Raw genomic sequence first — 22,255 nt, 5'->3', positions numbered from 1 at the left:
AAAGAATTAAGAGACCTCTGACTAAGGTCATGGACAGAATGACATGTAACATGTACTTGAGCTTGTGTGTTACGATTTTTTCATCTACGGATGCAGAAATCCCTGCATGCAAAGCTCAGATGCTTCCATTTTATCAGAGGAGAGTTAGGGATCCTTGGCAAAATTCAGGTCTTCAGGCTACAAGAGTAGCAAACAGACCCCGAACCCAAGCCCACTAAAAAAACAAAGAAGAAAGAAAAGCCGTTTGGAGGCCAGCGCCGCCAGGTCCCCCCATCAGCGGTGCAGCCGGGCGGTGGGGAGGGAGCGGGGCTCGCTGCGGGCAGGTGTGGTACTGGTGGCCCGCACTGGTTGCAGCTGGGCAACCACCTCGGCCGGCATAAAGAGCTGCAGCAAAGAAGCAGGGAGGGCGTGGGGCAGGGGAGGTTTTCTCGGCAGGGAGGACCTGGCTGCTCCTCGCCTAGGAGCAGGCAGCAAGGGGTGAAGATCCCGATTTCTTGTTTTTAAGCTGCAGTTGCTACAGGAGGAGGCACGGCCCAGGGTCTGTGGCGGTTTGATGCGCAGCGATCTCAGCACAAGACCTTGCTTCTTCCTTTCCAGGAACTGCTGCAAACTTGTTGTTTGCTTTGGCTCTTCCTTTACTTTCTGCCTCCCGGAGCTGTAAAGTCTGCTGCTGGATCTCCTTCACCTCCCCGGCGAAGGGGTCTCCCTGCAGCAGCCCACGGGTGCGGTGCGCCCCTCCGGCCCCCACGGGAGCACGAGGTGGGTTCGCCACGCGTGTCCCTGCTGCTGCTGCGGGCAGGTGGCACCCACAGCAGCCTGACACCCCCCCACCCCCCCCATTTAGGCTCTCCACCCCCCTCGAGCGAATACACCGCAGCGTCAAGTTAAAACGATTAAGAGTTTTTCTCTTTCTGTTGAGGGTCGGTGTTGCTGGGGGGGGCGTTGTTAAACCTTTCCCTAAAGCTCCGTGGCTGGAAGCGCGGGGCTGCTGGAGCCGCCCGGCAGCCCCCCTCCCCTCCCCCGCGGCGGGGCCGCCGGCTCCTCGGGCACGGGGGTCCCGGCACCCCCGACCGTGCTGTCGCCCCCGAGGCGCACCTGCCGCGGGGTTCCCGGCCCCCGCCGCCCCCAGCACCGTGCCGGGGGTGGCTGGTCCCTTCGGGGGTCCCTTCCCCGAGCCGAGGGGGGTCGCGCCCCGGCCGCCACCCGCGGTGGTTCTGCGGCGTGGGGCGCGCTGGATGCGCTGGGCCTGTGTGGAAACGGCACAAGGCGGGGGGAGGGGGGGCTGCGGGGCTGCCCTCGCGGTGTTCGGAGGCAGCCCCGTGGGGATTACCGGGCTGAGCATCCTCTGGTGGTGGTCGCCAAGCTCCTGGCACGGGAGCACAAAGGGACGTAGTTTGGGCTCCTCGATGCTGTGGAGCGATATAAGGGCTTTACAAACACCGCGGCGGTGGCTCCTTTGCGTGCCTTTCTGCAGGCTCTGCAATGTGCCAGGAACGTTCCCAGGCCAGAGGGGGGGCTCAGCAGAACAGGCGCTTTTGGCCACTGTTGCGAAACTAACGCGGAGCTGGAAGTCAAAGCTTTCCCGAGGTGGCCCGTGGTGTTGCTTTTTTAACAGCTTGGGGAAACTGAGGCTCAAAGCAGGGAGCAGTGACTTGCCTGAAGTTACAGTACAGGAATAAGGAACTGCCTAGCAATTCCTTGCCTGAGGAATATAGGTCTCCCCAGACCCAGCCTCACTGTTACAACCCCCCCCACACACACTGCAGACTGTTAAGGGCGCTTTTAGATGCCACTGCAGACACGATGTTTACGGCCCCCAGCCCTCCACTTACACATCACCTCTGAATTCATTGCAGTGAATTAAGTCTCCCGACACTTCTGTGAAGTGGCTAAATATATCCAGCTCGCAGAGGCTCATGCCAAAACCAAGTCACTAAATGCATTAAACTTTGTGTAATAAAATAAGGAACAGTCCCAATAAATTCTTGCTTTGCTCTTTCAAGATTGCCACGGTTCGCGCTGTGAAGCTTGCTGCGCTGCCAATGCGAAGTTCAGGGTTGCTGCTTACGCGGAGGCCGGAGCGGTTGATCTGGAGGTAAGGGATGCCATCCAGCGGCAGCAAGGCAGAAGGCAGGTAGGGGATCGCTCGATCTCTCTGAGATCTCTCTGAGATCCTAGCCTGCCTCTGTGGTGGGTTGGCGTAACCAGAATAACGCGGTAACTTTTGTCTCTGAAGAGCTCGCTTGGGATGTGGTCACCCCGGAGAGCAAGGGCTTCAATTCTTTCCACGCTTAAATCTGGCTAGAGGCGTGCAAATCGAGACACGAAGTGAAATTGCCTCATTTCCAGCCTCCCCTTCCTTGTCGATCTCCCTGAAACAGGGAGAATTTATGTCCGTCTTGCGCAGCAGTGTGTTTGTTAAAGTCATAAGCTTTCCCCAGGCAGATGCTTCCACCACAGGAATGTCAGCTTGGCCTCAGGAAACAAATATTGTGTATTCTAGCAGCACGGAGAGAGGGCTTCAGCTTCCCTCACTCTTGTTGCAGTGGCGTCATCACAGGGTTATGTTTTTAGGTTATGTTTTTAGGGCTGCTGCTGGTGGTGTCATGGAGGTTCTCCAGGCTGCAGCAAGAAGCTGTAGGCACAGATTCACCAAGGGGTTTAGGAACTTGCTCAGCTTCCCCTGTCCCTGCCGCAGCGGGGACTCTGCTCACATTCCTTGTGTTGTGCTGTGGTTTCTCCCTACTTGTGTGGGGAACAGGAACCGGGCCAGCACCATGACAGTTCAAGGCGGGGGTGAATTGAAGGGGGCAAAATAAAAGGGAAGTCTAACCACATCAGTTTGCTGCCTGGGGAGAGAGAAGAGGATGTGACACCTCAGCTGCTCTTGCTTTGTGTTAGGGCTTTGCACACTGCTGACTTGTTTATGGGTGAGTAGTTGAGTTTACAAGGGAATGTGTACACGCAGAAGTTATCCAGGCAGTTGCTGTGAGCTAGTTAGCAGTGGTCTGCCACATTCCAACAACACAAGTCAGTATGAGTATCTAAACAGTTTGCCAGGGTTTGGTTTTTTTCTTACTGTTATTTAGGGGTCTCTTTTCACCCGTTACTACCAAAGAGTGTGTGGAGAACAGCTAACTAGCACATGTCAGTTTACTAAAAGCAGTTATTTTAATTCATGGCCCTTTCTCCAGCAGTCAGCAGGATGCCTTATTCATTTGCCAGCAGGAGGGTAAAACTATTTCAAAATGATTGAAATATTATGCACAGCTTGAACGAATGTTTAAAATAAATACAGTAGAAGAAACATGTTGTTTGTGAAATGAGAGGATAAATTAAGTTTAGTGCAGACACGTTATTCCCAGGCCTAGCTGGCTGGCTAACACTTTCACAGCTAAGTCCTTTAGGCCTTCATTCAGCAATAAGTACATGGGCTGATTTCTTGTCCTGAAGAGACATGACTTCCTCTTCAGTCCTTTGCTTTATGTTGACTGGGCTGTTGGTCTCCACAGCATGTTCCACTTTGTGGAGGGGACTACTTGTTGTTGTGACAGTATGGGCAGCCTGCAGGCTGGATGGACAGGGAAGGAGAAGAGAATCATAAGGCTCGAGTGGAGTTATATGGGGATGTAAAAATGAAACTATGTCACGGGTAAAGAAACCAGTCTCGTTTTCCAGTATCAGGTCTGTGGTTCCCTCCAGTCACTTCTGCTCAGCAAGATTAAATTTATTTTCATCCTTTTAACTGAACTTTCTTTTAATGGCAGTAGGGGTGACAGCCCCCAAAATAGATTTCCTATGGAGTCTGTCCTGAGTGGCACAGTGTGCAGCGTGTCTCCCGATAACCCTTTTTCCCTGCCCTGGGCCTTTATCTCTCTGGTGACAAACAGCCCTCTCTGGACAGAAAGAGGAAATTCCACTCATTGTTCTCCTGCTGCTGGGCTCTGACTACAGTGCTCTATCTCCTGCTTGCTGCATGGCTGGCAGGCACTTCCTGAAGTGACAATCAGCAGGGGAGGAGGGTTTCAGCCTGAGATTCCCATTTAGGTCCCAGTATGATCCCCCTCTAAGCTTGATAGCTCAGCCATGGCCCTGTCAACTTTGGATATGTCCCTCTCGTATCTTCTTTGCTTGTGGAGTAGCCAGTCCCCATGCTGTAGCACCAAAACATGCAAAGGAACAGTCACCCTTCACTTAGTGCAGACAGCACAGCTCGCTTTTAGAGGCAGGTGTAGCTGCCAGCATCGTGTGAACAACAGGTGATCATCCTTGCAGTGAGGTCCAGTATCTTCTCTTTGAGTTGTGGTAGTGCTTACTACTTCTAGGCATGGCATAACACCTCCTCACACTTGTGCTGCAGAGGCATGAGGTAAAAAGTTAAAAAGCTGTGTCACGAAGCACCTGGAGGTTTAGGATTTTGAGATGGCTTTCCAAGAGCAGTGCCTGAAAGTGTGTTGTTTAGGGGCCCTTTAAACTTTAGAGGATATACATCACCTCTTGGACAGACACTGAAGTATCCCAAACCGCCTTAAAGAAAAGAAAAAGATTAAAGCTTAAAGATTTTTTTTAAAAAAAATAGGAATTTTTCCAGTCTCCTCATTGCATAGCTGGGTTTGACCTTTTAAATGGATTTCCTATTGACCTGCTTTTTTTGTACAGTGAAGACGATCTTTCTACTTCTATTGTGTATTTAGTGCATCTCTTCTCCCAGGAGTAAGAAGTATAACTTGTAAGCTTAAAATACAGACAGTGCTGCTTTCTAGGGAAATTACACACAGGGCAACTGTACAGGAAGCCTATAAAGGAAATGTAGCAGCAACTATGAAAGGAAGGACTGAGCAGCAGAGTAGTCTTTTGGTTCAGAAAACCTGGGACTCTTGAGCCTTCATTTCACTTCCCCACTCCCTCCTAGATTTCTGTGGATGGCCACTAATCACTCGCTGTTGGTGCTTTGGTGTGCCGTTCAGCGCCGGGCACAAAACAACTGTCCTCCCAAGCAGACAATTTGTGATGCTCTAGTGGCTGGAGAGGATCAGATGCTCTGGTGATTGGGACCATAAAAATATTTTTACAGTTGACAATTTTAATTTGTCAAGGTTGCAGAAATAGTACACTTAAAATATTGGGTAATATCTGTGAATTACCGTGAAGGTTTCGGCTGGCGGTTCTAGCGTTCCATGGTTCTGGCCACCGTTCAGCCATTTTTACTAATACTGATGTGTGATGAGAACAGAACTTTCTGTGCTGACCTTTCCAACTAGAAGTGAAGAAGGGTGTAACGGTGGTGCATTGAAGGGAGGAAAAGATTGAGGCAGTTGAGAATTGGCTTTTAAAGTGCTTTAGTGACATAATTGTTCATAACATTGTTCTCTGTACAGTGTAAGTACTTTGTCCCGTGTTACAGATGGCAAATCTGAGATACATACTAAAGTGATTTGTTCTGAACCAGCGAAGGGGTTGATACTACACTGGGACTGAGACCTGAACATTCTTGGTTTCCATACTCAAACTATGTTCATTTGCAAAATAACATTGTTTTTCATCATTTGACCAGCTTAATTCTACTCTTCTTTTAAAACCAGTCCAGCAGCTTTTAAAAAGATGCTTCCATTTTGCCACAGTGTTGAAAATAGATGAGCTGAATTACACCACTAGGAAGAGTTCCAAAAAACCTCTCTCTTTGGACTGCCACTTGAACTCTCAGCAAAAGAGCTGTTTGGGAGGAAAAAAGGCTGTGAGGAAGCAGAAAGTCACCAAAAAATTATTGAAGCTTCTTGTTGCATTTGAAACTTAAATGACAACAATCATACCCGGAAAACGTCCACCACTACTCAGCTACCACTGAGCAGAACTTGTTTCCTGTAGGGATGCACATTTTGCTGGGGTGAGATGAACGGTTTGGAACTAAATCTCAAGCCCGCTCTTGGTGGGAGGCTCCTGTGCTGTGTTTTTAATTTAACAAGACCTTCATGCTTTAAAGGAAAAGGTAATATGTGTTTGCGTTGTGGATTTTTTTGAAGGATACATCTAGAGCTGGGAAATTCCTCTCTTCTCCCAGTGGATTGCTTTTCTGCCCAGTGTGAAGCAGTTTGTTCTTCATCTTCCCACAGTGGCTTACCTTTCTGGACAGTTGTCTTCAGATGTTACCTCATTTCACAGGTAGCCAGCTCCTGGGGAAGTGGAAAGAAGAGTATCTGAAGGGTGAGACAGTTAGGAATAAGCTGCAAAATTCCTCTTCTCCCATAGTGGGGGTCTGCTTCTCCTTGTTTTTTCACTTTCCATTTCCATTTGGCTGTTTTTCCCTGAAAGGAATCAAAGGCTTTCACAGGTTAAAGTCATATTTTACAGAGTTCTAGATGCAGCAGGATGGCCCAAGCTTTGTCTTGTCTAGCTTCCTAAGCATGTACCATCCCTTAATGCTCCATTTCTGTAGATATACCAGCTCAAAGAAAGAAGGAATTGTTTCAAAGTGTTCAAAAGTGCTCAAGTGTTCCAGAGCCAGAGAGTCCACTTTCAGAGGTGACTTTGGCAACCCGCAACCGGAAATGTACCTTTTTTTTTTTTTTTTTTACATTTTTGGCTCCTAAGTCCCTCAGGTTTCTTTAGCTTTGCCTTCTGTCTCCCCTTTTCGTGTTCTTACTGCAACAGCTGTGTACCTTTAACATACCCAAAAGCTCCTCTCCATCTTTTCAGGCTTTTTAACAGACTTGCACGCCTCTGGGAATTTAAGTGAGTTGGACATTCCAACGTAGCAGCTTCATAAAATGTCCCATAGGTATAAAAATATAAATTCTATGAAATATATATAGTGGAGTTAAATAGTGTTCTGGAGATCACCGGTATTCTGTTCCTCTTTGATTCGAGGCTTTTGAGAAGAGAAATGCTGTTTTAGAGTAAAACCAAACTCGTTTCTTTTTTGTTTTACTAAGTTATTAATCCTCTCAAGATTGAATTCATTATGAAAAAAGATTCAGTCCCATGTATATCTGGAACTACATTTTTGTGTCACTGGTTTCACTAACTTCTGACAAGACAAACCCAGGATTGTCATAACCTTTCTTCTCTTTGGCTTTAGTTTCTTTCTCATTGTAGAGACAGAAGGCACAGTGGGGAGTCTCCACAGCCACTGTCTTGCTGAAGTTCTGGAAGTCCACTCTGTATTTCCCTTCTTTGGTCTTGGACACAATGGGAGCAAAGCGATAACCCCAGAGCACCTCTTCTGGGATGTAGGATGTCCTCACTTGACAGGTAGCGCTAGTGGCTTCAACAGTGCCATCTAAAAACACCACCAGTTCAAAATCTTGCTGCAGAATGGTTTCTGCTGCCATGTGGAAGAACGGGCTGTTCTTATCTATGATATGATAAATAGTTAGTGGGGAAATGAAAAAGAGATTCTCGTTGCCAGCATCAACTACAAATTCTATGTTGACCTGGTCCAAAATGATTGTCTCTCCTTCTGGGGTGATGGTGGTCTTCAGCAGTTTTCCGTAGATGTGACTCCCAATCAGCAGACTCTTCCTGAGGTTTGCCACCCGAATAAGGAGGCAGAGCTTCCCACCACGTTTGCTGATGACAGCATTCTTGCTGAAGGTGATGGTCTTAGCCCGGTTTTTGGACCTTGATATCTTGGCCAAGATGGCACCACACATAAAAGAATTGATGATTACTCCTAGGATGGACTGGAAGATGAGCAGGAAAATGGCAGTGGCACATTGTTCTGTGACACATCTGAAGCCATAACCGATGGTGACCTGGGTCTCCAAGGAGAACAGGAAAGCTGAAGTCAGGCCATTGATATTCTCAACACAGGGGGTGTGATTTATGGAAGGATTGAATTCTGGAAGATCTTTGTGTATGTATGCCACGACATACCAGAGGAGACCAAATAGAAACCAGCTGCCCAAAAACGCTGAAATGAAGATAGTCATTTTGTATCTCCATCTGAGATCCAGGATAGTTGTCCATATATCAATCAAAAAGACAAACCTTGACTGTTCTACATTGCCAAACTCTATGTTACACCTTCCATCTTTAGAGACAAGCCTTGCTCTTCGCCGGCTGCGTTCTCTGATGTGGCTGGTAAAGCGTTTCCGGAGGTAGTTGAACATTCCCTCTGCTGACAGTGTTCTGGAGAGTAAGAAATAATAAACGTTATAGGTAACGCAGGTTTTGTTTATAGCTGCAGGCAGGGAGTAGGTTCTGATGAAATCTCAAGACACTTGTTTAGGAAAAAGTTATATAATTTGCATATTTTCCTTCAGCTGGTGGGGAAAAGTTCCAGCAAGTATATGAGGAAACTAACAGTTTCTTGCCTTAGGAGCATTCCAGCAAAAAACCAATCATTTTGGCTTGCTCAGTAAACTTTGAATCAGTCAGCTGTTAATGTTGTCCTCCGCTTAGCTGAATAAGTCGAGGCATGGAGAAGCAGGTAACTTCATCGTGGACGTATGGTGGGAAAAGTGGTGGGGAGTGGCTGGGGTTTGAGCAGATCTTTCTGCCGTTTAGACGATGAAGTGGGGCCTGTCTATGCAAACGTGTGTGTGCATCGGCATTAGGATACCCTGGATGTGATTGGGATAGTGAATTTTGGAAGAAATGAGAAGATGTGGAAGGCATAATTAAGCCAGATATGCAGTTATTTTTAGCATAGTTATAGGCTGGGTTTGAAGGTGTGGATTTTAAACTCTGGCATCAGAAAAGCATCTCAAATAGAACTTTTAGGTGAGAATAAAAGAAAAGATTACACTTCAGCAGCAACAGAATATGGGTGTTTACTCGCCACAAAGGTAATGCTAAGACTAAAAGATCAGATTCAGAAATTCATTATTAAGGGGAAGTGTAGCTCTGCATCTGCATTAATTTTGTCCTTTATGATTGACCATGTTAGTGAGACCCAGGGAATAAGACTCATTGATGGAGAAAATTCTACAGATGTGTTCAGACTGGAATTTGGATCAACCTACATTTGGAAAATTCCCAGTTTTGGAGTTATTCAGACATGCAGACATGGGGAGAGGATGATCTACTGTAGAGTCAGAGACTGCCTGCTATGTTCGCTGACAGATCTAGGGTCTGATTTTGACCCCAAACTTAGGAGTGTTCTTAGAAATAATTGATTTCAGAGTTGATCACCCTTCAAGCATAAAATGTGTTTCGCTGCCAGAGAGAATGTGTTAGATTAGTGCACAGTGCTAACCTGCTCTGGAAGTGTACCCATGTGTGCCTATTTATTTAGCCTTCATTAAGCAAAATTATTCTCATGTAGCCAAATTTAACTGTGTACTGTAATCACATTTCTTGGGGGCAAAATGCTACTGCTTAAAAACAGCTGAAATAAATTAAGAATTTGAGGGGAAAACATTCTCACTGCTGACTTGCACAAAGGATGTTCTGAATTTACTGTGTCTCTAAGGACGTGGCGTCCCAGCCGCACAGAATCCTGAATGTTCTAGGGAATGCAGCTGCTGTGGGGTGATGTTTTCTTTCGAAGGACCTGGGCTTGAAGCGTGCACCTCAGATCAGGAGACTCTGGGGGCTTTGTAACTGTTGGCTACTGTTACTTTACTGCTGCATTGCTCTTCCCAATAGAAGGCAACACTAAAACAACCCTTGGGAATGATCTTTTTTTTTTTTTTTTTTTTTTTAATAAGCAAGCTAAAGATGCTACAACACTTACCTGAAACTCTGCATCATATCACTGTCCTACCCAGGCTTCCTTTTTCAGCTAGGAGCAAAATGCTTAGGCTTAAACTTTTGTCATTTAGACGGCCCAAATGTTGCTTCATTTCAGGGGTTAATAACGTGCTTAAACACCTGTAGCAAGAGTTTAGCTCCCTTAAACCCTAATTTCATCTATCGAAAATGGGGATAATCCATAGGCATGTAATGGATTAGATACACTGATGTGAGTTAGTGTGAAATTAGTCTCCCGTAACTTCAGCCATTTAAATGTTAGATAATTGCCTATGCTAGTTGTACAGCTGACTCCTAATTGGCAGTAAGGGAAGCATATGCACCTCTGAGGGTCCCCTTGTCTTGTCATCACAGTTGTTTTATGCAGGAAAGAAATGCTGTTTGGCGACGTCTCTTTCCTTTGCTCTATAGGCGTCTAGATTAACTTGGAGAAGCTGCCTAATGTTTTAGTTGGCTAAAGCAGAAATCCTTTCATTAGACATAGTTACAGGGGCCAGAGAATGCCTTTAGATATGATAATCAGTAGCAAAGGGAAAACATTAAATTATCAATGATGGAGTCGAAGTACAAATTAATTACATTTTGTAAAGTCAGAAATTGATTCTATTATTTGATGTCCTTGTTTATATCAACAGCCCTGAGAATTAATTTGTTTCCATGTCTCATACAGTTGCCTTCTTTCTGCGCCTAGACTGAAATCACCTTTCTCCTCTGCTCATTAAAACTAGGGTGAAAAAAATGAAGGTCACTTTTTGTTGTAATGTAGCTTTTCACTGTTTTAAATTTTGCTGTTGAATTCATTGGTTGCAAATGTAGCTGACAAAAGTTAAACTTTAAGCACATATCTGAGGAAGGGCGGGAATGAGGTCACTTTCTAAACAATCCGCAAGTTTTATTTTCCTGACGCACTTTTAATATGTTCATGTTAATGCATACTTTGAGTGGGAATAAAATATTCCTGTGCAATGCACTATTCAAAGATTTCCAGTACTTAACTCCTAACCAAAAACACGCAGCTTCAGCTGTCATTGGCATTCATCTTGTCCTTTTCTGCAATAAATGTCTGCAGTGAACGTTGACTGTCATTGCCAGAATAGTGTGTGAAATGCTGGGATGCTTCACCTTGTCCACCATGAGCTGCACACGTATACTTTTGATATAGGTGAGCTACAGCAGATATGCTTCTAACCCTAGTGAGTAGATGTGAAGGGGAGAAATCTGAAGAAAAATTCTGGTTAGAAACCAGAAACTAGAAATCTACCCTTCTTCTCATGCTAGGGGCCGTCATAAATTGCTAACACAATTTCGGTAGGTCTGATTCAGCCTTTGCTAGGAACTTTTGGAAAATTGACCAAGGATCTGGACATACAATTCAACAAATAATAATCACAAAAGAGATGAAAGCAAGCTAAGCGTCATGGTCATCAGACTGGGAATGTGAAGATAGACCCCCAGCTTTACCATTCTTTTCCTGCCTCTTTAAATCTTACACGGCCTCTTCGGAGACTGTTTTACAAGCCCTGCCTAAGCTACCCCCAAGCAGATCAGAGGCAGAAGAATCACACCCTTCTTCAGGCAGGATGATAAAGGAATTCTCCCTTCACCAAACCTTTCTTGCTCCCACACGGAACTGAAGTGTGTTGATTTGCTTCAGCAGGAGAAAAGCTCCCTCCTGTATAAGCACGCCGTGAGTCTGCCACAGACAGTCTACAGCAGATTATATAAAGCGAGTTATATAATAACAGCATTTAGTAGTTTCAGTTTAAATCGGCAAAGGTAACCCAACTACGTCTTGGCTAATATTTACCAGGATATGTTTCCTGTTGGGCCCAAATAAATGCTGTATTGCTGTCTCTTGCATGTGAAATTCTCTGTTGCAGGAGTTAGCAAAGTTGCTGCTGTCCCCAGGCATAATATGTTTATAGAAGGTGCACTGCTTGTATTCTTAAACGAAGGGGCATTTACCAATAAAAGTACTCAATGAATAAAGATGACATGTCAAGGTTAGCTATGAAAACAAGGAGTTTCCACTTCCCTGTGATCACTGGAGTAAGCAGAAACTTTAAGATTTCCATTCTCAAATCCCTGATCTTTCCTAACTAATCCATCAGTCCCTCCACCCAGAACATTTGATAAATGCCCAGAAGGTTAGTTGTTAACAGATGCATTTCTACCTTTTCCTTTCTCTGCATTCCTGCAAGTAGGTAACAACAATCATTACAGTTCCTGGTTGCTACGTACCAGCTGGAGTTCCTCTGCTCACTCAGAAATGTCATTGAGTGGTTCTCTTTGCTCTGACTTGCTTTCAATTATTTTGTTTTGAAAAATTTTCAGTGTGGGGGGATAATGACCAGGCGCTTTAATTGTTCTTATGGGTAAGTCCTTTGTGCAACACTGTGTGTGGAGCACATTAATCCAGGGAAATGGCTTTAATCTCAGCCACGTGCAGCACTTGAGGAGATCAGTGAGTGAAGGAAGGAGAAGGTGTTTAACATTTGGTGGGGGCCTGACAAGAACAAAGTTCCATGACCTGCTATTTCACTGTTCTGATCTCCGTGGCTTCATACGTATTTCTTCCCTCGCAGCAATGGATGGATGAGCAAAATTGGTAGAAATGAATCATTAGGGGGAGACAGCATAAATGAAAAGCAGCCCACTGAACCCGCAGCTTTTGATAGAAGTACATCTTTGTTATGGATTCAGATGAAGTTCTAAGAAGCTTAGGTAGAAGAAAGAGGGATACAGAGTGAAAGGATTTAGGTTTTTTTTCAGTCCTGTTCAAGTCTTTTCAAAACTCAGATCTTCTTTCAGTCCTTTTTGTGTTTTTCTTTGTGTTGAATTTTCTCTGAACAAAGTATGTGAAATATCCAATTCCTAATACCTTATAAAACCCTTTTTTATTAGAAAAGTGAACTATAACACTTAAGTCTCATGGTGTATTATCCACTGGCTGCTTTACTACCGAGCCCTCTGGAGAGTACAGCTCACTTGCCCTTCACTAGCTGCCCTGGGTAGAGCAGGAACGTGCCTGTTGTGATGGGATGACAGCTGCAGCATCCCGTCTCCCTATCTTGCTGCTTATATCAAAATATCAGAACCAAGAACTGCCAAAGACAGCTAGCCCTCCGTTGAATCAATTGTAAGTATAGCAAGAATATAAGCTCACCTAAAGCAGTCGGTTAGCCCCGCAGGTAAAAAAGAATCTGATTTATACCACCATCCATGCCCACTTTCTTTCAGAGGGACATGTTAGCGAAGCGACCGGACCTGCTGGTACTGGCAAGCTTTCTTCTTGGACCTGGCAATGTCGTCACTGAGTGTTTATTCCTGATAGCAGGTCTGAGCATGGGACACAGTGGCTGTGCCTTCAAAGTGTTGACTAAAATGCTGGTTCCATGTGGGAAATATGATCCTTCAATCTAGCTCAGTATGCTGATCTCAGAATCGTCACAGCTCCCATCCAACTGACTACGTTTTACCTAAAGTCCAACTGGAAATTCTAGTGAATACACCAGAGAATCTTATCCCCTGCCTCTCCCTCTCTCTTGCTAAGTAGAATTACTGTAAGATGTTAAAGAGCTGCCCTTTTCCATTGCAGTTTTTCAGCAGGAGAGGCAAAGGGGGACATACCTGCCTGTGGGTTGGGCATTAATTCATATTATCCACTGTGAATATGAAATCTCTTTGGAACAGATGTCCTTCAGATTGCTGTATGCACACAGGTATGTTCTAGCCAGCTTTATGCGAGTACTTAATGAAGAAGTCCTCTTCAGTGCCTAACTTTCCTCTTTAGATAGTGGGGAGTGAGGTCTTAGCCTTCTATCTTCTAATCTCAGTGAACCAGGATTGTCCCAGCCCACCCCGACAGCGATACAACAAGGACATGTACAATCCCCTTCCTTGTTTCCCCCAAATCCTGATTTTTAAGGAGAGGAAACCTGTATGCTCTGACATATATGAGATGTATAGACTACAACCCATATATGCTGTTGGTTACTTAAAGCACTAAGTCACCTCAGGAAGCCTGCTGGAGTTTCTGACCCTCTGCCTTAAGACTGGATCTTCTCATTGTGCTTTGTATATGTTTTGTAGAGTTTGCTGCTTGAGGGGTTCTGCTGCTGAGCAGACCTAGCGTTGCTTGAGCGCACCTTGGAGTCACACTTTCCATAAGGTTTCAGTGATAACAAACAACTAATCTGCATCCAGGAACATTGCTCACATTATGCCATGTATGCATGGTTTGAAAAGATAGGCTGCAGCATCCCCCCGGAAAGCTGACTTGAAGGAATAATTCATTCCTGAGAACACAGGCAAATGAATAAATGAAAGCGCAGGCACTGCAGCAGCAGAGACTCAAGCAAATCGTGTTTTCTGAAAGCTTAGGAGCATTTGGGGTCCTCGAAAGGTTAAAATTCTTACCTCAGGCGTATAAATAAAGGCTTTACAGCAATAAAGACATTACTGTCATTGTTAGCAATTAATAATATTGTAATGAGCGCTGCACACAAAATTTATCCATGACTGCTTTTAGTAGGGGAGAGACTCTAAAGATTTCAGCTGACTGGAGAGCAAATGACATATCTCATATACACCCCCCACCCACCCCCCCGGGAAGGTTTTGGTGAATTTCCAGAAGCAGCATTTCCTCCTGCCCTGCGTGCCACGGAGGCGAGAGGCCAGCCCTGGCCCACAGTCACTCCCTTTCTGCCACTTACTAGAAACGTGGCACTTGTAAAATAGCTCTGTCTAGACAAAAGCATTTGCCAGCACTCTCTGGCAATCATCACTTCATAAGCACTAAAGAAAACATCATTATTTGATATTTTTGCAGTGCAAAACTAATTCCACGGCGAGACAATTGTATCTCCCATAGCACCTTCTACTTTGACAGAGAATTCCCATGCAGCAGATGATCACCTGCAACCTCAGGGAGCATCGTGAGAAGTGCAGTCATGCTGGATATCCTGCCTCTGGAGAGCAGAGAACTGGGAGCTAAGCTGTCTCTACAGCAGGATTTTCCAACAAAACTATTTCTGTTTTCAGACAATTAGGTATCCACTGAAAATAGGAAATTTTCAATAGGAAGTGGCTCTCTGGGAGAAATTATTTCTCAAGCAAATTATGTCTTGGGATTTTTTCTTTGGTCACAAAAACCCCCCAAATAATTCTCATTGCAGTGGACTTGTGTGTGACGTGTTGTTGCAGTTGCAAGAGAGAAAAATTAGGGATGCAGCTCACCAACAGTGTTATGCTGGTTTAGTATTCTACTTTAAGAGAATTAATTCTGATTTACTGAGAAGTCTTGAAAATAAAACATGTTGCTTTTTGTTGAAGCTTTCTAAAGGAGAAAGGCAGGTTTTGTGTAGTTACTTTTCCTCTCTGTTGCCGGAAAAAGGCATTGCGCTCTAAATGTGTGAGGAAGGCAGACTGTAGTAAGTTCTCACCTGTGTGACTGTGAGCAGAAGCGATCTGCAACCAAAGAACTGTGCTGAAGTAAGATGCGGGCAGGGGGGGCAATACTGCATAACCACCACCCATAAAAGTCACAGGGAAAATGGACAGAGTCATGTGAGCCGATTCTGCACGTTCTCTCATTTTGTTGTTCCCTGCTGAAGCATTTAAGGGGTTGAATCATTAACTCACAATTTGTTCCTACAGGTTGGCAATGTCAAGTCTCAGTCACCAGCATGGTACGGCGAAAGGGCTTTCTGCAGAAGCCCCAGAGGCTGTGAGGCTGCTGACTCAGGCATCAGTGACACAGCTAGAAGACAGCCTACCAAAGGGAAAAGCAACCGTGAACACTGACAGTTCCGACCCTGCTTCACCGTCTAACCTCGAGGTATCTCAGTACTCAGCATTACTTCATGGTATAAAACCTTCCGCTCACGTACACGCTTTCTTTCCAAAATGTCAGTAAATTTAAATGGACAGTGGCTTCCTACTGCCCTAAAAAGGACCCTGCTCTGGGTGCAGGGATGATTGCTGACAGAAACCACTTAGCAGTGTTGCAACAGCTTTCAGTGTGGTTGGAAAAAGGTTCCTGCTTACTCGATGCACAAGAAAAGCATGAAGTTGCGCTCTCAGCACAATGCTAAAGGAACAAAAGCAAAAAGTGAATGTTGCTGTGATATAAAGTCTTCTCACAGTAGTTCACAGAGAATAGTCAATGCCAGCTCCAGAGCAGAGCCACGGTAAAAGAATACTCAGAATTAAGTACAACAGCCTTGCTAGACCTGCTGTGTGGTTAGGCAGCATTAGAGACAGGATTTCATGTACTGCTGGTCAGGTCTGTAACACTCCGTCTGTGTGAACCTGAGGAAGATGGAGGAAAGGCAAATGAACACCTAACCTGGATGATACTGCAGTAGGAAGAGTTCCTTCGCATTCTGCTACTGTGTTTTTATGATGTAGACTGTACATAGTTTGTTGGTGCTCCAAAGAGATGCTAGGAACTCATGGTACGAATTGCACGTTGCAGTATCATTGCTCTGCTGCAATCTTTCACCTGCTTGTAGCACCAGGGTAAACAGTGTCGTGGGTGGCTGTGCTCGTCAGCTGCTTGGGAATATTTTCTGTAATGTTAAGGGCTGTCATGCTGCAGTCCTTACCTTTAGTTGGGTTGTAATTTCTTTTGTGGTAGTCTTTTGTGGTTATCAAGGTGACTTTGATTTCTAAACTGGCAAAAAACCGCTGTGCTGTGCTGGTTTGTTGCCAAGAAGGGTAGCTTGGACTATCACATTTGGTCTTGAGAAGCCCAATTCAAATCCCTGCTTTGCCAGGTTCCCATTGGGAATCCCAGCCCTGAGCGTTTCTCATATAGTGGGATTGTCAGAGAAAAGAACTTAAATATACCAGATGACATGATAGATGGTAGCTGCATTCTGCACCAGTAGCCTGCAGCTTCACCTGAAATGGGTAAGGACATGAATGGAGAAAGTAGGATTCCTTAGTCTGGGAACAGGCGGCTGTTGAGCTGTAGTCCTGACTCCGTGGTCTCAGGCTGTTCCCATTGCTTTCTAAGTCATGTTCCCTGTCTGCAAAGGAAAGAAGAATGATTCCACGACTTCACATGTAACTGTGAGGCTATTTAAATGTTGAGAATAGCTTTTCATGATGTAGAGTGTTATTTTATTATAAAGCAACTTTTGGGCTGCCCTGCCCTGTTAGAGCATGTTTGCTTCAGTACTAACTGAAATGATCCCTGAACACAGCTGTCACTTAAGTATTTTGAGATCTTTCAGGAGCGATGGTGTGCTATAAATATGAATTATTGGTATTTTTTTCCATACAGAAGGCAGTTCTTTCATACTTCATTCTATTGCTTTCTTAAGGTAAACAAAGAACAAAGCAAGGAAGCCTTTCTCTGGAGGTGAAAGCAGTGTACATATGTAGCTCTCTCCTTGGAAAGCTTCTATCACTGAATGGCGTGTGAAGTACTTTCTGTCTTTGCACGTCCCAGTTGCCAGAGATTAAAGGCATGCTACAATGCAGCGCAAGTTCTGTACTGCTTGTTACTTAGCATTTCTCATCTCCCTTCCTTTAATAACTAATACTCTTATAAGTAAATCCCACATATATAGTTTATAGAGGTCTTTTCTGCTATTTTTCTACTATTTAGAGCTTTTTGCTACTATCCTGTCTGCTCTCTGATTCTGCTAGTTGCCTTGGTTTGACATGGTTTTGCAATCGAGTTGTCCTTGTTTCTTGAATTGCTGTGCCGAGGATCATAGTTACTTTCAGACAGGAATGTTAACAGAACATTTGCTTCATGAGCATGTGTTAGGTTCCTCTAAATGACTGTCCTGTCTGTCATTCAGAATTTTTCCAGCAGATGTGCTGAAAGGAATATCGTTCCAGACTTGCTCTCCATTAATGGGCATTTTGGACCTCATTTTCTTGAACTTGCTTTTTAGCTCAGAAGTATAGAGAAACACCCAGATGGCTGTAACCAAAGTCAGGTGGGCTATAGCGGGTACCATAGGGAATGGGAGCATCTGGGAGGGAGGATGTAACCTCTTTATTCTTTCTGTACACCTTAAAAGTAAAGAAACCAATGGTGAAACAATAAAGTTGCTAAAAAGGGAAAGGATTCATTGCATTCCTGACCAGATGCGTGTTTCCTTGTACCCTTTTGGATAATATAGGCCCTCTCCTACAGGACATCCTTTATGTATCTGTCCATCTGACATGCTGAGCTTATATTGAAGCACATCATCTGCTACCTGTTGATCTTCCATGCTCCTTTTACTGTTCACTGGGCCTCCAAGTCTGTCGTATAGCAGCTGTAAGGTAGAGCGGCACTTGCTGGCTGATGCTGCGTGTTTAACCAGCTGAGGTTCAACAAGAAGAGTGTCAGACACCAGCAGTTGGGAAGATTTCTTTTCAACATACAGTGCTCCAACCACAAGGGCTGGCAGCACTGCAGACTTTGATTGACAGATTTTGTCCTACCTCTGGTTCCTGAAGCCTGATTTCCATGATGCTGAACCAAGCTGTCTAGATAAATCTTGTCCCTTTACAGTCTCATCTCAATAGTTTCCTTCCCTCAGCTCTTCTTGGCTGCTGCGTGGTTATGAGGCTAACAGCCGTCATCCCAGTGCCCTCTGCAGGGATGTATAGCATAGCCTGAAGCCCATGCCATGGCTTTTAAAGTCAGTTTGCAGTCCCAAGATGTGGGTGGTGAAAAAGCCTGACTTCAGAGATTTTCAGCCGAAATCTGAGGTATTAAAGGCATTTGGTGCTCCTTCGCACAAGATCTGATGAAGCAAATTTTGTCTGTCTGAATTAGAGTCTTCTTGTGCCTAGTAGATTGGTTAAAATGTTCCTGTCGTTTATTACAATTGAATGCCATGAACGCTAAACAAATTTCAGGAGCAAAGCTCGAGGATCAAATCTCAGTAGGCAGCTATTTGTCTAATGTCCTACTTTTTTTCACATCTCCTGCAGGAAGCAAATAGCTTTCAGTTACACAAGAACCTGATTATTCCCTGAAATACTAAAACTCAAAATTGCCCCTTTTAAGGATAATTTCTGCTTTCAGGGGCATGCATAGTACCCTTTGAAGATATTGGGGAACACCAGTTGCAAATTTAAAGACAGGAACAGTCTGCTTTCCCTGGGGTATGCAGTATTTCCCCAGCAGAGCTTTTTCTACTCCAATCCCTCCGTTACTTTTGTGTTCCTAATTATTTATATAAGTGTAATTGACTTGCAAGACATTCTTGGCTTTCGGTATGCATTGAGTGAATTATTGACCCATCACATGGGTCATTGATGTGAGGAGACGTATGAACAAACTGGGTGCAAAATAGCTACTTTGCATTCTTAATAGCAAATGTAAGCCATTAATAACTTTGCTGCTTGATGCACTCAGAGCCTGCACAATTTTAGTTTGACATGCATATGGCTGAGTTCATCCTCAGTGTAATTTGAAATTCATCGGGCATGGACTTCATCTCCTTATGCTACTTAAAAATCTCTCCTGTGTTGAGATGTGATATGCTAATTTCAGAGTTTATGGCTGACTTGAGATGTTACATTTGAAAAATCAAATCCAATTAAATCAACTTATTACCAAGGTCAGAGAGCAGTATTCAGCACATTCTATTCCTTGCTATTTCACAGCAAAGAGTAAACTTAGTGAGCATATTGTGCTCAACCCATAAACAAACTGATCTGCCCTAATAAGAAGGCTTCTGGCTGTAGGACCTAGGAAGCATAGTCAAGTGATAAAGCATTCCTCAGCATCCAAATATCTGAGCTCAATTCCTGGCTTTTCACTTTTTTTTTTTTTTTTTTTTTTTTTGTTTTGTGTGTGTGTGTATTAAGGGACAAACGTTCTCCCCTTTGTGTCTGTTTCCCCATTTGTTCATAAGATGCAAGTGGAACTAGGGTGTTGTGTGGATAAATTCAATGACTGTAAAATTCTTTGAGACCTCTTGAATGTGTTGCTGTGGACCGGCAACACAGCATCAGCCCACCGTAGTCAGAACTGTCATGGAGCTCAGATTTTAGAAGAATATAAATGAGAGATGCCCAATTGCTATCTTGGCAGAAACTTGTTTGTTATCTAAGAAGAAGAAAAGCTTCTGTGTGTAATATCTTAATATTCTCAGCAAGGAGTGAAACAGAGGGGAATATACTATGCCTTTGAGATGGACAAATATTAAGCCGATTTGCAGATACTTTTGCAAATGAAAGTCTTAAGTTTAGATTTATTACAAGTTCCCACACTGTGCAAGTCTTTGTATTTAAATTACACTATTGGCAAGTTCCTGGTGGCTCCTTCTGCCTCTTATTGTTCCGCATCTAATGCATTTCCTGCAGGAGGTCCCTATATTCCAGACAAAACCAGACAGAAGAGTGAGAAGAATGTTGAATTCTTAGATATCCTTTATAAATAGCCTACTGTCTCATTTCCAGTGGAAAATACAGTTTAACCTGCACAGGCATCTTACATCTTTCCCATTCATTTAGGAGCTTAATTCTTGTTGGAATTTTCTATGGTGTTGATTCATTCCACCAACCCGAGGGGACTTACTGAAGTGCCAACTTTAGCAGCTCAGGTGCCTCTGAGTTCCTCTCGGTCATCAGAAACTGGCATCTCAAGGTGAATTGTTTCCATCTAATTACTCCTCTCAAACTTACCTGTATCTTCAGCTACACAAGCTGCTCTAGGTACCAAGACTTTGAGTTATGTTTCTGCTTCTGTTAAGTACCTAATTTGAATCTGGGACTAAATTACTTCCAAAAGCAAGGCTCTTACCTCAGATATTAATGAGCTTTTAAAAATCTTGCACTGGTTGCTCTAGTTCATGCAGAATTCAGTTACGTAGCAGACCTTGGGATGTCATTTGAGATTTCCAGAGTCCTAGTAAAGTGGTGTAAACCCTGTGAAGGATTTATTCACACCTCACTTTTACCCCTCAACATGTCAAAAATGTTAGAAAAGCCCAGACAAGCTAATTCAAGAGACACTAGAGTTAGAGTGTATATGAGGACTGGAGGAGCTGTTCTTCAAGGCATCTCATCTCACCTGCCCACCACCAGCTTGTGTGAGCAACCTGGGTTGCTCAGATTAGATCACACCTCCAAATTTTAGATGAATAAAGGAAGTTGAGATTAACTTCCTTGTTTTATCTCTTGATATTAGCAAACATTCACATACAGAGTGGCCATTCGGATCGTGGTAGTTGTATCCTGTGAAGCAAGTGTCATTCGTATAGGTGCTTGTTTTTCTCTTTGGGAAAGAAATTCCTAGGGCTTCGAACAATATGTACATTTCTCCCTACAGTGCAGAAGGTAGTTGGGAGAGTTTATTAAAGTATGAGCCAACTGAAATTACTTTGCATTTATCATGGAATACTGCAGAGGAAGCATGCTCACATGTCATAACCCTGCGTTGTGAAATCAAGAAACGAATAAAACCGTCTTACCTCTGTGAGCACTCAGTATGGAGTGTGCAACCTCATCAGCCGCTCACAGCCTGATTGGGGTCCAAGTTACCTGTTCTGTAGAAAAGACTTGTGATGATATTCAGGGTGGGCTAACAAATAACTCTGAATCTTCACTATAAAGCTCCTTTTCTCCAGTACGCAGGCTGAACTACTTCAGAACTACTGAACTACAGTCCTGTTTTGCAGACAAGAGATAGAGCCTTGGGGTATGTAGTGCTTGCGTGTCTTTAGGTGGATTGTGCTGCCGAAGGAATAGGCAGCCAGCACTTCTGTAGCAACCTAACTGGGAAGTCCTGTGCCAAACTCCCCTCATTCCCATCATAGCCGAGAGACTTAAGGATGCCCCTTAGTTATCGAGTGTTAAGGTGAGCTCTCGTAACAGTAGAAACACAAGAGTAGCTTACAGGTGCAGGGTGCTTTGAACTCCATGGCTGGCAGGTGCTTTGACCATGACCACCCCCCCTTCAAGAACCACCCAGTTACCCCAAAATATCACTGCTTACCAGGTATAGGGCCGGGTCCACAGAACTTCAGCCAAGAAACGTGAGTTCCCAGATGTGCTCTCTCTTACATTTCTCCTGAAACAGTAAGGACAAACAACAAATCTGGATGGAGCTGGAAACCAGCAAGAAAGCGAAAGGAAATGAGACATGAGAGCCTCTTTCCACCACCTCCCAACCCCCGTCTCCTTCGCACCCAAATACAAATCCATGATTAAGACTTAGCGCCCTTTGCCCTCATCCTTCCCCACTCCACACATTGCTCCCAGTAAATAGGGCTGTGTTTCCAAGTCCTCACATGCTCCCCCCACCCCAGCTGCTTGCTGTCTGCTTTTCAACCTGAGAGCCCGAGAGTCCCGTGCCCTCTGCTCACCCATCTCAAGCACACACGTGCTCATCTGCTCGCCTGTACTCAGCCAGGAGCACAGCAAAGCAGGGTTGGGATCCAGCAGCCCGAACTGTGCTGGCATGCACAACAGAAAATTATGTCTGATCAGATGGGTCGGTGTGTGCCAAGGCTTTTGTGCAAAGGCAACTACAAGACTATGCATAGAAGGAGAGCGTGCTTGCTGCTGCTGACACTGCCCAGCAGGAGCGGACTGTTTT

General features: G+C 44.5%; 2 protein-coding genes across 3 annotated transcripts in view; one reads left to right on the top strand and one right to left on the bottom strand.

The window, feature by feature from the left end:
• The window catches only part of KCNJ5 (potassium inwardly rectifying channel subfamily J member 5), a 67,717-nt gene that overhangs the window by 3,008 nt on the left and 42,454 nt on the right, over positions 1–22,255 (top strand). For both annotated transcript variants that reach the window (XM_055819210.1, XM_055819212.1), the window contains exons 2-4: positions 598–759; positions 2,004–2,095; positions 15,352–15,532. The gene's annotated coding sequence lies outside the window, so the exon portion shown is untranslated. The remainder of the gene's footprint in view (positions 1–597; positions 760–2,003; positions 2,096–15,351; positions 15,533–22,255) is intronic.
• On the bottom strand, positions 5,246–8,199 carry KCNJ1 (potassium inwardly rectifying channel subfamily J member 1). The gene has a single exon (XM_005237152.3). The coding sequence runs from the start codon at positions 8,106–8,108 to the stop codon at positions 6,993–6,995; it is 1,116 nt and encodes a 371-aa protein (XP_005237209.1). The 5' UTR covers positions 8,109–8,199; the 3' UTR covers positions 5,246–6,992.

The sequence above is a fragment of the Falco peregrinus genome, chromosome 15 (genome assembly GCF_023634155.1).
Source record: "Falco peregrinus isolate bFalPer1 chromosome 15, bFalPer1.pri, whole genome shotgun sequence".
NCBI classification, from domain to species: Eukaryota; Metazoa; Chordata; class Aves; order Falconiformes; family Falconidae; genus Falco; species Falco peregrinus.
This window is presented reverse-complemented; position numbering and strand designations above follow the sequence as displayed.